Source organism: Syngnathus floridae, chromosome 9 (assembly GCF_059516105.1).
Source record: "Syngnathus floridae isolate MCC-2025c chromosome 9, RoL_Sflo_1.0, whole genome shotgun sequence".
Classification (NCBI taxonomy): Eukaryota; Metazoa; Chordata; class Actinopteri; order Syngnathiformes; family Syngnathidae; genus Syngnathus; species Syngnathus floridae.
The window spans coordinates 10,908,781-10,921,987 of NC_142421.1; the positions used below are offsets into that span (position 1 = coordinate 10,908,781).

Sequence of the window (13,207 nt, forward strand, 5' to 3'; positions counted from 1 at the left end):
ACACATACGCACACTAATCCATTCCACCCATTGTGTGTGTGTGTGTGTGTGTGTGTGTGTGTGTGTGTGTGTGTGTGTGTGTGTGTGTGTGTGTGTGTGTGAGCCCAGCATTAGCTCAAGATTAAAACATTTCAACGATTGCTTTCATGTGTGCGTTTTTTTTTCAATTGTTGAGCATTGTGCAATAATGACTCCATCATGCTACCCTGCACATGACAGATGCAAGACATTCAGGTTTTCCATGTTTAGCTTCTATCAGATACTCTGCCTCGTACCTATCGTACTTCTCTCTACATCATATTTGTCTGACTGAGTAAGTGTGATCAAGCTCGGCGAGCATAACATAGCCATTAAGTCACATGCTGCACAGCTCTGCTTATGAAAGACGCACTCCTCTGCTGTACTTCCTTAAGAACAGTGGGCCTCTTGTGTGTGCATTGCAGTGCCCTTTTGCACTAATCTTCTTTTCAATTTTCACGCTTCAACCTGCAGCTTTTATCAGCTTGTATTTTGCTTTGTGGAAATCAGTCTGTTATAAAATGACTTCAAGCCTGAAGAGAGTTTACCATATCAGCGTATTCAGCTGGTATGCTTTCGTTGTCATGACTTTGGCTGCTAAGGATGGTGAGGAGTTACCACCTGGGATCTTTGCGTATGGGGGACCTTGGAAATACCTCACATTTTTGAACTTAGTAAGTACAATATCATGTTTGGAGGAGATGACATGTACAGACATATACGGTATCTTACTTGCTGTGTTTCAGATACTCCAAATGTTATTCTTTGGATTGACGGCCGTGAACGATCTTCAGCGTGGGAAAAAATCTGATAGCACACTGAAAAGATTTACAGATCTAATATTCTCTGTCTTTGCCTTCCCTGTAGGCATGGTGAGATCTGTACTTAGAAAACTTTTTCAAATATGTTACAGAACAAGTCAATACAACTTAAGTCTTTTTTAGTTTGTTGTTCTTCTCTTTTGGGCTCTATTTGCCTATGACAGAGAGTTGGTTTACCCGGCAACAATGGACGCCTTCATCCCTCCTTGGATTAACCACGCTATGGTCTGAAAAATGTGTATTTTCAACACTTTATACATGATTAATTCCGTTGTAATGACTCATTTCTGACCCGTTTTCTTAGCACACAGTTGTCTTTCCTTTGTTACTTGGAGAATTCCTTGTGCAGCCACATGCCTACCCACGAACAAAAAATGCACTGGCCACACTGGGATTAGTGGGTGCGGGTTACCTATTCTGGTAAGTGCCCAATCACTATAATACAGACTGAAATGATAAAGAACTGAACTGCTGTTGTCGCAGCTTTGTTAATTTTCTGCTTAGGAAGTTTAAGATAGTGTCGTCCGACATCTGGACTATTTTAACTGTATTTAAAATGAACAGTAAATGTGTGCGTGGTTTTTTTTTTTGTACATTTAATCAAAGACACAGGTCTTGAGACAAAAAGGCAGCAGTGGCCCACTGCATCTTTTTATGTGCGACAAAAATAAATAAGGATGACTTTGTTTTTAATAAAGGCATTTGTGTCCTTTTATTTTGACAGGAAATAAATTGCAAATTTGCTGTTTTAATTCAAAAATTCATTCCTTTAAAAAAAAAATGTATAAAGCATTGGGTTGTCCTATTTTCTGTGACGTGATTCCAAATTAATTTTTTTGTTAAAGAAACGTTTAACAATACAACAATCCGTCATGGCAGCCCACGTGATGTAAAATAATTACATTTTTGCCTGTGGGGAAAAAAACAAGTTCGACTGATCTGTGACAGTGAAACCTTTTTTCCCTTCCTTCTTACATTCTCTGCAGGATTCTCTGGGTGCACGTCAAAGTGGGGATTTGGGTGTATCCCCTTCTTGGACATTTCAATGCAGTTGGTCTGCTAGGCTTCTTTTGTTTTAACATGTCTTTGGTGACATTACTCTACCTCCTCGGAGACAAACTCAACAGCCGCATGTGGGGAAAAAAACTTCACTGACAGAGGAAAAGACAACAGGGCTTTGATCATTTGTGTGTCTTTGTTTTTGTTTCAAAGGCAACAACATTTTTTACCAATGCCATCTGCTAGCCGTGATCAAGAATATTGCAATGTAAACAGCAAGTTCATAATCTCACTGGAAAGATTTGTGGATTCTAGCACTTTATCTTTACAACAAAAGTGTGTACAAAACCTAAAAAAAAACTAAATAAAACAAGTTCCAGAGACATCCTTTGTCTGATGTTTCTTGTAAAATCCAATCCTTTTTTTTTAATTGATAAAACTATGAATTAAAACAGCAGAAACAAAACTGTGGTAACTTTCTCTGCACGTCTAATGTCATTGGAGGGCAATTCATCACGGAGTCATCATTTTGGCCTGTGTCGGAAGGAACTCCGGTAATTCAAAACACCATTCTAAATAGCCGGAGGTCGTGATAATTCAGTCAGTATCTTCACCAACAGGGCTTTTGTCGTGTTCTTGAATAATCGCGTGCATCTGTCCACGTCATCCACCTCTGAGATCTCTGTAGCCTTTAAGATGGTGGAGGTAGTTTGGATCTGCATCCACCAGGCCTACTGAAAGGATCCTGGCCAATAAATGCAGATCTCCCTCACTCAAGTCCTTCCGTTGACACACAAAAATATCAATTAATGAGTCTCTTATCATATGCACCAAGAGTCTTTTTTTTTTTTTTTTTTTTTACAAATACTGACCTTGTTGCCGTTCGATTCCAATATCTGTGTTTTTTTAGGTTTATTTCCCTGTTGAAGACAATAATCAAATTAAAACCTCAGCCATTGAGCACAAAAGTTATTTTGCTTCTGGTGTCAGTTTGTGGAAATTAACCACTTGCAGAACACACATCAAGCTCAATTGATCTAAACAAAAAGTAAATTCAATTTTAAGGTTCACTTGCCTCTGTAAGTCCTTTTGAGAACCACATAATGATGACGAGAAGGCCTGCAACTGTCTGTTGGTTTGAACCGAAATGCTGTGGTCAACATCACAAATGTAAGACCCAATTAGACATCAATAAATGAAATGTTTTTACTTACCCCGAGCAAGTACAGCATTTCTCTTCTTGGTGCCCTGAATTGTTAAGAAAGAAGTGTCTCCTGCTCTGAGTTGGAAGCACACTATAATGCTTGAACCAAATGGGAGGGAGAACCCGCCAGACAGGATCTGTAACGTTTTCAATTCTTAGGAGTTCACATGCTTTTACGTAGGTGACTACGTAAAATAGGGTGTTGTTTCCAGTTAAGTGTCATTGTTGTCCCACTGTTATTGTTTTCCTCGTTTCTCAATAGTGGATTGCGATAAGGGGGAAACTTGACCAATAATTTGACATTTTAAATATAATTGACACCCTGGGGGTGGATAGACCGCATTGAAATGTGTACTTCTGCTTCATAGGTCTGAGGTTTGATGTGGAGCTTGCATGTTCTCCCAACACTTGCTTGCAATGTATACATAATAGAGAATGTGACTCTAGATTGTAGCTAGGCGTTAATGTTTATGCATATGTTGCCTGTAGTTGGTTGGGAACCAGTTCAGCTTGAACCCAGCCTGTCACTTTTAAGTCATTAACTTAATTGACATCCTAGGAACATTTTTGCAGTTGCTTCTATGTTGCATATACACTGTCCATAACTTTACACAACTACAGTAAAGCTCACTGTTTCCAATATGCAATGTGGTATCCATCCATCGATACGTCCTAAATGTGACATGTGATCTTCATTTTTTGCTAACTTAATGGTATATTTTCTAATATTAAGCCGTGCCGAGCTCCAATTTGGAAGCTGAAAATACTGAGAGCCACTAAGACCTCAAACAACCGATCTGAACAACGTGATGGTTCAATAATTCCCAGAAATGTCGTTTTCATTACCATATGCCAAGAATGTGTGTGTGTGTGTGCGTGCGTGTGTGCACGCGCGCGCGCATGCAAAATGTGTTAAAACGCACTAAACAGCGCATGCGCAGCTCGCCGTGAACGTTGTCGACGCTTCGCGATATTTCTTCTCCATTGTGAATAAAGATAACGTCAGTAACGGAACTACCGCGAGTTTACCTTCAAATTAAAGGTACAAACGTTTGCGCTCGACAATACGAGCAGCAACAAAAACAGCACGAAAATAACAAATACAAACTTCAGTCGTTCCTATTGATTTATGAATATCAGTTAGACGCGCAATAGATCATGCCTAGCCAATAAAGACATCGACATGATGAGTTTTGTAAACCAAGTATACTCGACAATGCAAGTTGTTAAATATGAACAACTTGACGTGTTGTAGTCCCCCCCAGCACGCTCGTAACAGCAGTTGTTGACAGTTAAGGAAGGGTATGTGGAGTGGAGTGGAGTGGAGTGGTGGAGCAACTGTGACAACGTGAGCTACACAACAATAGCGTCATTAGCGCAGTCTACATCGGTAAGATTTGCTGTGTGCTGCTCATAGCGCCTTTTCACGACAATGCACCCACCACTGGGTATTCCGCTGCTTCCAAAACCGTGCGTGGCAAGCCAAGAGAACGTACAACTAAACCGTAACAAGATCGTGTTTAAGCTTAAAAAGCCTTTGGAAATCTCTGCTGTATATATTCTAAATGAAACATTGAGAAGGGGCTCATCTTGGCTAAGGCTAATAGTCTCGCCATCGTGCTAAGGACGTCAAAGTAAGAAACCACAGTGGGTAAAGATAGCCGTAAAGACAAGCTAGTCGCTATCTTGATTTTAGCCCTGTGTTGTATTCGTTAGAAAACGCTGACTTCCGTAAATGCGCTTGACCTAATTGCCATAATCTCAATGGCTACAAATTAAGTTCATAACAAGCGTATTATTTGGTCTGAAGCCGACGGTGAGAGTTCATTTTAATTTGGGATGTAAACCGGATGTCATGCCGTAGTTTTTGTAGTATGACAGCTTGACAAGTGTAATTCTACTTGTTTGAAGGGGATGGAGTAGGCACTATATATATTGCTACTCATCCCTTGTTTTCTTTGTTCACGCCCACTAGGATGTATTGTACAGTATTTTGCTCAAGGTCATTTTGATATAGTCATCAGGGGCTGAGAATCGGACCAACAACATTCTGTGTGACAGACAACAACTCTACCGCCTGAGGCATGCGGCCATGCTGGCCCACATAGTATCAATGAGTTAATATTTGTGTGAATCTGGGTGATTGGTTTAAGTTTGAAATCATTTCTCTTTTCAATTATATACACTTAGGCTCCTGCTGGCTTATTTAGCCACAAGGAAAACCACAATGCTGTGCTGGGGCAATGCTTCCTATGGCCAGCTTGGTTTGGGGGGCATCGATGAAGAGATAGTGGTGGAGCCAAGGAATTGTGACTTCTTTCTTGCAAAGCAAGTGCGCGATGTAGGCTGTGGACGCAAGCACACAGCAATCGTGCTGGATGATGGGACAGTATACACGTGTGGTTGCAATGATCTCGGTCAACTTGGCCATGAGAAGTCCCGGAAGAAACCAGGTTAATGTTTTTATTTAAAAAGAAATGTTCAGTCTAAGTCATTTAGTTCATGGTCCTTTCTTTTTGTGAAATGACTCTATCATTTAATATCTTTTTCCTCTATTAGAACAGGTTGTGGCTCTGGATGCTCAGATCATAATAGCAGTGTCCTGTGGAGAGTCCCATACACTTGCCTTGAATGACAGCGGGCAAGTTTTCTCATGGGGCCTTGGTTCAGATGGACAGCTGGGCTTAAACAACTTTGAAGAATGTGTTCGTGTGCCTAGGTGATTTTATGTTATTTTTCTAATATGCTGTTTTATGTACCAATGATGAAAAAAAAGCAAGAATATTTGTTGAACCTTTTTCACTCTGATGACGGCAGGAACATCAAGACTTTGACTGATGTTCAAATCACTCAGGTAGCCTGTGGGTACTGGCACTCACTAGCACTTTCAAAAGGTGAAGATGGTGCTTAACCATAATCACCATGACCACAATCTTATTGATATGTTTATTTTGTTCCCCCCAGGGAGCCAGGTTTTCTCCTGGGGTCAAAATCGATATGGACAGCTCGGCCTAGGAGCGAATGAACAAGGCATTTCTACCCCTCAAATCATTCAGTCTTTGCAGGGCATTCCTTTTGCTCAGATATCAGCAGGTGGCGCTCACAGTTTCACCCTCACGCTCTCAGGAGCTGTGTTTGGTTGGGGCCGTAACAAGTTTGGTCAGCTCGGTGTCAATGACACCAATGGTGAGAAGCTAGCGAATATTAATACATGTGAAGCTTTTTTTCCACAATGCATAATACGTTTGGTCTTGACAATAGTTGGCTCTGCATTTTTTTTCCAGACCGGTGTTTTCCAACCCTGCTGAAGTCACTTAGATCGCAGAGAGTAATTTTTGTCTCCTGTGGAGAAGATCATACAGCAGCCTTGACCAAGGTAAGTTACATTTTGCAGCTGGTGTAAAATTAAATTCATTGTCACAGCTTGGCGGACATATGGAAAGTAAATTAATAGGAAAGTAAATAACTTCACAACAATTTTATGTCGTTTTTTTTAATCATACATTTATTACTGTGTTGTCTTGTAGTATGACTCTAATATTGTAGTTATTTCTTAGATTTACACTCAAAACTGTAGTTACTGAATTCAATAATGTAATAATTGGAAAAGGAAGATACTGCAAGTGTAAACATCTGATTGTAATACTGCTCTACGGTAATTACTATAATGACAATGCAAAGAACAAGTTGAATTATTTATTTGTGTGGTTCCTTTTCCTGTTAAGACTGTTGCTAACTGTCAATACCTTCAATAAAATTCCCACGGTTGAATGATGTACTGTATTTTCGTTTATTTAATTCATTTGTTCATTTCTGCGTGAGAGAGTTTAGAACTGGTGTTGCTACTTCTACAGGAAGGAGGTGTCTTTACCTTCGGAGCAGGAGGATATGGTCAGCTGGGGCATAACTCTACAAATCATGAAATCAATCCAAGGAAAGTGTTTGAGCTCATGGGAAATGTAGTCACGCAGATTGCATGTGGAAGGTAAGACTACTCACTGTGTTACAAAATCACATGTTTTTCATATTTATTCAAGATTGCCCCCCCTCCCCTCCCAAAAAAAATCATTTTGCTCATTAAAGGCAGCACACACTGGCTTTCACACCCTCATGTGGAAAGATGGACTCATTTGGTCTTGGTGGGAATGGACAGCTTGGTACACGCTCCAGCTGCAACAGGAAAACTCCGGGCCCTGTCAAGTTTCCCTGGATACACTCTGTTGATTCAGATGATAGTGGTGAGACTCAGTGGAATATGATCAATGAAACTAATAAAAAAACTTAATTCGCTAACTCCTCCCGTAAATCTAAACATGTTTGCTTTCTTCATTTTTTTGCTGCAACATTATTAGGAATCTGCAATTGGGCTCTGTTTTCAAAAATGTTTGATAAATTGAGGCTAACTTTCTCATGCTTACCGGTCACCTATCTAAAATGAATTTGGGTGATTAACCGCTTTACTTCCACATTTACAGTCATGAACCAGAACTGTTGTATCAAGAGGATTTATGCAGGAGGGGACCAAAGCTTTGCTCACTATTGTACTGCTAACGTAAGTTTCTCTTTTTATTTGGTAACAACATACTTGACAGGGGATTTATCCGGTGTAGCAAATTTGTAATTTTTTGGGGGGCGGGGATTGTTCTTGTAGAGCCTGCAAAACAATGATAAAGTGGCGACACATGACACCCAGCGAAGAGTTTGTACTTTGAATGAGGAAACCATACAAAGATGGCTGAACCATACACCCGGAAGACTCCCGCTAGAAATCTCCAAGTAAAGTCCTCTCCTCACAACAGATGACTGTGTATTAACTAATTGTACTAACTAATTGTACATGCTTCAGTCATTTCTTGATTTGAAATCAGTGGGAAATGTCAGTCACACTAATTGTTTTGCTCTTGTGATTTCCTCAGTGAGATTGACCTGGTGTTCTCAACTGCAAGCTGCCTCAACGGGTCCTTTTTGTCTATGAGGTAAGGAGCCAAAGAAAAAAAGCACCCTCGTGGAGTTAATCCTGAGTTTAGGTGTCATAAACTATTCAAGATAAAGATGTGCATAGTTCTCTTGTGATATTGTACAGAATTTGCTTTGCCTTTAGATTTGTATTTTTCCCGTAAACTAAAAAGTTGTTTCTCTTTCCCTTTTGTCTCAGATTTACTTTTAGGTGAAACAGGTAGCGTTTTTTGGATTGCCACCGGAAGTGCTCCGTTTGCTTGCTTATCAAGTCAGGCAGGGTGCAAACATGTTTTTTGTTTTTTTTAATCTCTTAAGTGTGTGGTGTTTTTAAACAGCAGACTGTGTCTGTCATAATACCAAAACTGACCTTAGTTTATCCATATTTCCACAGGATAGCCAGACTGGCAGACCGCAAAGTTGAAGCAAATGTAATAGTAGTACTTGTAGAAGAAGAAACTTTTTGGCTTGTCTGATAACTACACTAAAGTTGCAAATACTTTTCTTAGTCATTTTTATTGTGAATGTCAACCAGTTGCTCTTCAAAGTTTGTACAGCAACACCACCTCCAGATCACTTATTGGCTATCATTCTGTTTCACATCACACAATTACATTCTGTCGTTCAAAAAAAAAAAAAAAAACACTCCACCGTAGAATAAAGCTAAAATTTTGCCCCGTTGTTGATATACGAATACCGTTCTTTGGATGGATGGTGAAATATGTATAAATACAAAGTACTCATTTGTATGTTGTGTTATGTGCAAACTGAACCTTACAGAATTTGCATTTGAAATCGCATCTATTCAGTCATATCAACTGTGCATTTCTGTCACCAGTCAACCAGATCACTACAGTACCAGCAGTAAATGTTCAGGAATCGATCTGAACATGGCCCGCCTCCAATTTCAAAGACTGATTACACCAGACCACCCTGAGATTGGCCAACAGGTCAGTTGTCATGAAATCAATTATGATGATTGATTCTTGCAAAGCTGACTTCTATACTTTCTTCATCACTATCAGATTGCTGCAAGTGTGGAGAAGAATCTTATTCCAAGACTGATCAACTCCCCTCCAGACATAGAAGCGCTGAGGCTCTACCTCATTCTTCCAGAATGCCCTCTCTTCAATGATTCCAACAATTATGTGACGATCTCTATCCCATTTGCCAAATCAGTCATCAGCCTGAAAGAAGCTCCACTTAAAGTGCTAGGTAGGAGAGAAAAGCATACAGACGTGTTGCGACACATTTGATCACATTTCCACCAAGCCACGCTTGTTCACTTTAGCTCACCGGATTACATTTTGGGAATTTAACATTCAAGTTTGTGTGTCCATTGTTAGTTGGGTTAAGTTTTGAGAATGTTTCTCAAGCCGATACCCAACTTTTCTGTTTGGTTTGCTTCAGCAAACTGGTGGTCCACCTTGGAGCCCCAAGTGTTCCAGCGGCTGGTCGAGATGTACAAAGAAGTGGTGGTGTACCTGCTCCAGATGCACAAGGTTGGAATCCCGTCAACAGAGCAAAGGATTTTCACCAGTTTTCTGGACACGTCACTTCGACTGCTGGAAATCCTTCACAAGGTATGAAATGAGGCATTCTGGCATTTTGATTCACTTCAATAGGGGTACCACAGTACATCCAAGTGTTAAATCACGTCCGCATTTGTGTCACTTCAGGTGAACGAGAGAGGTGGACACATTATACAGTATGATAAATTCTACATTCATGAGTTGGATGACTTAATAGACATCAGAAATGACTACATCACATGGATTCAGAGACAAATGTATCCAGGGGCAAGTCATTTCGCCTGCTTTTTGAAATTTTACATAACTTTGGATTCATCGACGAATATGACTCATTCCGCGATGCCTCTCTGTCCTCAGGGTCCTGATGGCGTGGTGACCATGTGCAGGTATCCCTTTGTATTTGATGCCCCAGCAAAGACTACTCTGCTACACACCGATGCTGTTTTACAAATGCAGGTAAATAGGAGCTAATAGCGCTCGTGCTTCCAAGAATCTAATCGGCATTCTTATATTGGTAGATGGCAGTGGATCAGGCACAAATGCAAAACTTGAGTTCCATGTTCTTGCCTGCTGTGGAATCCGTCAACCCATGCCTCATCCTGATTGTCCGGAGGGACAATATAGTTGGAGACACCATGGAAGTTCTCAGAAAGTCAAAGAACGTCGACTACAAGAAGCCGCTTAAGGTTCTTCCATGACAGTGAAATTCACATGAAGACATTTCCTTTTGTGAAACATGTGATGGTGACTACCCATGGCAGGTTATCTTTGTGGGAGAAGAGGCAGTGGATGCAGGAGGTGTGAGAAAGGAGTTCTTCCTCTTAATCATGAAAGAGCTGTTGGATCCAAAGTACGGGATGTTTCGTTACCACGAGGAGTCCAGGCTTCTCTGGTTTTCAAGCAAGGTATTGATTGAATGGAATGGCTTGTGGCTAGCTTGTATTACACACACAAGACGAATATTGAAACCTACTAGAATTGTTCATTTCATTTTCATTATTATGTTCATTCTAATTGCTCAAGAGCAAATTCAACACACCCTGACGCATATATTGGAGAACTAGATTACACATACAAGTAGTGACATGTACTTTGCAGTGTCAAAAAGAAAATCTTTGGTAGTTGTGAAAGTTAGTTAATGTTCCTTCCAGACCTTTGAGGACATTGAATTGTTTAACCTCATCGGAGTCATATGCGGTCTGGCCATCTACAACCTCACGATTGTGGAGCTCAACTTTCCAGTGGCCCTGTACAAGAAGCTTCTGAAGCGGAATCCCACGTTAGATGACCTGAAGGAGCTCAAGCCAGAGGTGGGAAGGTAAGATAAAGGGTGATCGTTTAATTTGTCCCCTAAAGAGTCCCTTTTAAAGTTTTGGAACTGTCAGGTCAATTCCTGACTTCCTACACACTTTGACATGCAGTCTTAGGAGCCTTCACTATGTCAATTTTACAGATTTCTACCAAAACAAGTATAACGTCAGTCAGTAAATGCTATACTCACACTTGTAGGTAAACTTGAAGTGTGTTTCAGTGACCGCTCACAAAGTCGGACATCCCATAATTACATCAACAAAAATTTCATTCAATGCACCAAACAGCAATGACAAGCCTTGAGTACATTGCAGACAATGCGTGGAAGCATTCTATACTTTGACCCAGCAAAATCAGACCAGCCGCATTTAAACTCAAATTCCTCCTCACTTTGTGATGTCACAATGTGAGGACCTTGTGTTGTTTTCCTGGATCGAGTGAGGCTGGTGCATAGAGAGGAGAAATGAGCAGGAATGCTCCAAAATGAGTGAATGGAATTAGTATTTCAACCTGGCTACAAGCTCTAAAAAGATTTTTGCATGATGTGGCTCCTTTTAAACAGGAGACAGTTATCACACTTTGGAACTATGCAATCGACGAATTGATAATTTGCCTTCAATTAGGAGTCTCCAACTGTTGCTGGACTACCATGAAGATGACCTTGAGGAAACATTCTGCTTGAACTTTACAGTAAGTATGATTATTATTGTGTAACGCCTCATGTAGAAATGAAGCTACAATGTTTCTATGATGCCAAAAGTTTCTCCTCGAACACTTTTACCAATAAATCAACAACAACCTCTGACTTTTTAGATCACAGAAGAAAACTACGGCGCTACAGAGGTGTTGGACCTCATACCCAATGGTGAAAACATCAATGTAAATAAATCCAACAGGTAAGATCATTTTGGCACTATCTATTGAAGCAAAATTCTGTGCTCAAACCATTTTAATGCTTTGTACACATGCAATAACTGTTTGTCCATCCAGGCAGGACTTCGTCAATGCCTACGTAGACTACACATTCAACACCTCAGTTGCCCCACTCTTTGAGTGCTTCTATGCAGGCTTCCACAAGATTTGTGGAGGCAAAGTTCTGGAGCTGTTTCAGCCCAACGAACTGCAAGCCATGGTGATTGGCAACACCAACTATGACTGGACTGAACTTGAAAAGGTTTGGCATTATTTGTCTCTTTGAATAAAGTGTTGTCTGTTCATGTGTGTTGTGTAGCTCAGATCCACAGATTCTTTCCGGGTTTGGATTTTTAGAATCTCATGCCTCTTTTATTTTTTTTTCCCTGCCTCAGAGCACTGAATATAAGGGAGAGTACTGGGCTGAACATCCCACCATCAAGCTCTTCTGGGAAGAGTTCCACAACCTTCCTTTAGAGAAGAAAAAACAGTTTCTCTGTAAGTCTTTCTTTTTTTAATGTAGAAAATATAATATATAGGATGCTAGTGCTTGGAGCATGAAATGTGAAATGTCATTTGTCCCCTCAGTATTCCTCACAGGAAGTGATCGCATACCCATCTTGGGCATGAAAAGCCTTAAACTAGTGATCCAGCCGACCAATGGGGGAGAACTTTATTTGCCTGTCGCCCACACGTGCTTCAACTTGTTGGACCTGCCCAAATACACTAATGCGGAAACACTGCGTGAGAAGCTTCTTCAAGCTATAGATCATAATCAAGGCTTCAATCTAGCATGAGGAAAGCTCCAGATGACCATGTTCAGAATGTTGATGGCTTCCAACGTTTTGCTTTGCAGACTGTAGGAAACGAGCAGTGTGAGCATTGCTTGAAAACAGGCTATAAGACTTTGCCATGTCAAGTTTTCATTTTACTTGGATTTTTTTTTTTTTCCCCAGCTTTTTCAAATCTGTCATAGTGTTTTGGTGAGTAAAACACGTATTAGAAGCGGACTTACATTTCATATTGCACTTAGGCTCATTCATTGTTTGGATTTGGCAAGTTCAAGAAAGAGGTGTTACAGTTGACACAATAGTAACAAGCAACATATAATTATCAATACATAGCACTACCTTTCTGACAAATGAAATCTAATCCTGCAACAGTACTTGACTGAAAATGGAGAATAAAATGACCCAGTTGAAATGAACACTTCCAAGTGATCATAACAAAACATGTTTGTTTCAGTGTCGCTGAGGTGATAAAATCACATATTTACAAAGCTAACAGACCACCCCATATGCATGAAGTGTGTGCTATAGAAATGACTGTACTAACCTTTGTTTCACATGAGTTCCACTCCAGTGTGATAATTGATGCAGAATTGTGCAAGACATTTGCTTTGAGTGCATTGTGTTGGCTTTCAAGATTAAAATGGTCAACAAATAAAAAGATGC

The 13,207-nt window shown here is 40.3% G+C and overlaps 2 protein-coding genes and 1 long non-coding RNA gene across 8 annotated transcripts; 2 read left to right on the top strand and 1 right to left on the bottom strand.

Moving 5' to 3' along the window:
- The first annotated feature begins 325 nt into the window (after positions 1-325).
- On the top strand, positions 326-2,223 carry LOC148393456 (androgen-dependent TFPI-regulating protein). Its single transcript, XM_088385072.1, has 5 exons — positions 326-692; positions 765-890; positions 963-1,064; positions 1,144-1,259; positions 1,826-2,223. The coding sequence occupies exons 1-5, from the start codon at positions 360-362 to the stop codon at positions 1,992-1,994; spliced, it is 846 nt and encodes a 281-aa protein (XP_088241198.1). The 5' UTR covers positions 326-359; the 3' UTR covers positions 1,995-2,223.
- On the bottom strand, positions 2,016-4,500 carry LOC148393457 (uncharacterized). 3 transcript variants are annotated; one of them, XR_015860389.1, is made up of 5 exons: positions 4,485-4,500; positions 3,053-3,179; positions 2,914-2,967; positions 2,711-2,758; positions 2,016-2,618 (listed from the first exon to the last, which is right to left on the bottom strand). It is a non-coding gene; the product is annotated as an uncharacterized LOC148393457 (long non-coding RNA). The 3 variants fall into 3 exon arrangements; XR_015860388.1 differs by lacking the exon at positions 4,485-4,500 and adding an exon at positions 3,889-3,904; XR_015860387.1 differs by lacking the exon at positions 4,485-4,500 and having other exon boundaries at positions 3,053-3,913.
- On the top strand, positions 4,148-13,202 carry herc4 (HECT and RLD domain containing E3 ubiquitin protein ligase 4). 4 transcript variants are annotated; one of them, XM_088385054.1, is made up of 24 exons: positions 4,153-4,432; positions 5,233-5,495; positions 5,602-5,761; positions 5,860-5,936; positions 6,007-6,228; positions 6,327-6,418; positions 6,897-7,027; positions 7,126-7,280; positions 7,518-7,594; positions 7,694-7,818; positions 7,959-8,018; positions 8,837-8,948; positions 9,024-9,213; positions 9,409-9,581; positions 9,678-9,797; positions 9,888-9,986; positions 10,049-10,216; positions 10,292-10,435; positions 10,682-10,848; positions 11,465-11,531; positions 11,655-11,737; positions 11,832-12,015; positions 12,149-12,251; positions 12,342-13,202. In XM_088385054.1, exons 2-24 carry the CDS (start codon positions 5,270-5,272, stop codon positions 12,548-12,550), a joined length of 3,144 nt encoding a protein of 1,047 aa, XP_088241180.1. In that variant the 5' UTR covers positions 4,153-4,432; positions 5,233-5,269; the 3' UTR covers positions 12,551-13,202. The 4 variants fall into 4 exon arrangements, with proteins under 4 accessions (XP_088241182.1, XP_088241179.1, XP_088241180.1 ...); XM_088385053.1 differs by having other exon boundaries at positions 4,151-4,432; positions 9,678-9,986; XM_088385055.1 differs by lacking the exon at positions 4,153-4,432 and having other exon boundaries at positions 5,349-5,495; positions 5,607-5,761; positions 9,678-9,986.
- The last annotated feature ends 5 nt before the right edge of the window (positions 13,203-13,207 follow it).

Bases quoted from the DNA above. Each gene is read 5' to 3' on its own strand.
- herc4 (XM_088385053.1), top strand. From the start codon at position 5,270: ATGCTGTGCTGGGGCAATGCTTCCTATGGCCAGCTTGGTTTGGGGGGC. The intron at 6,229-6,326 runs GTGAGAAGCTAG...TTTTTTTTCCAG, and splicing joins CGGTGTCAATGACACCAATG to ACCGGTGTTTTCCAACCCTG. The intron at 7,819-7,958 runs GTAAAGTCCTCT...TGATTTCCTCAG, and splicing joins CTCCCGCTAGAAATCTCCAA to TGAGATTGACCTGGTGTTCT.
- LOC148393456 (XM_088385072.1), top strand. From the start codon at position 360: ATGCTGCACAGCTCTGCTTATGAAAGACGCACTCCTCTGCTGTACTTC. The intron at 693-764 runs GTAAGTACAATA...GCTGTGTTTCAG, and splicing joins ACCTCACATTTTTGAACTTA to ATACTCCAAATGTTATTCTT. The intron at 1,260-1,825 runs GTAAGTGCCCAA...CATTCTCTGCAG, and splicing joins GGTGCGGGTTACCTATTCTG to GATTCTCTGGGTGCACGTCA.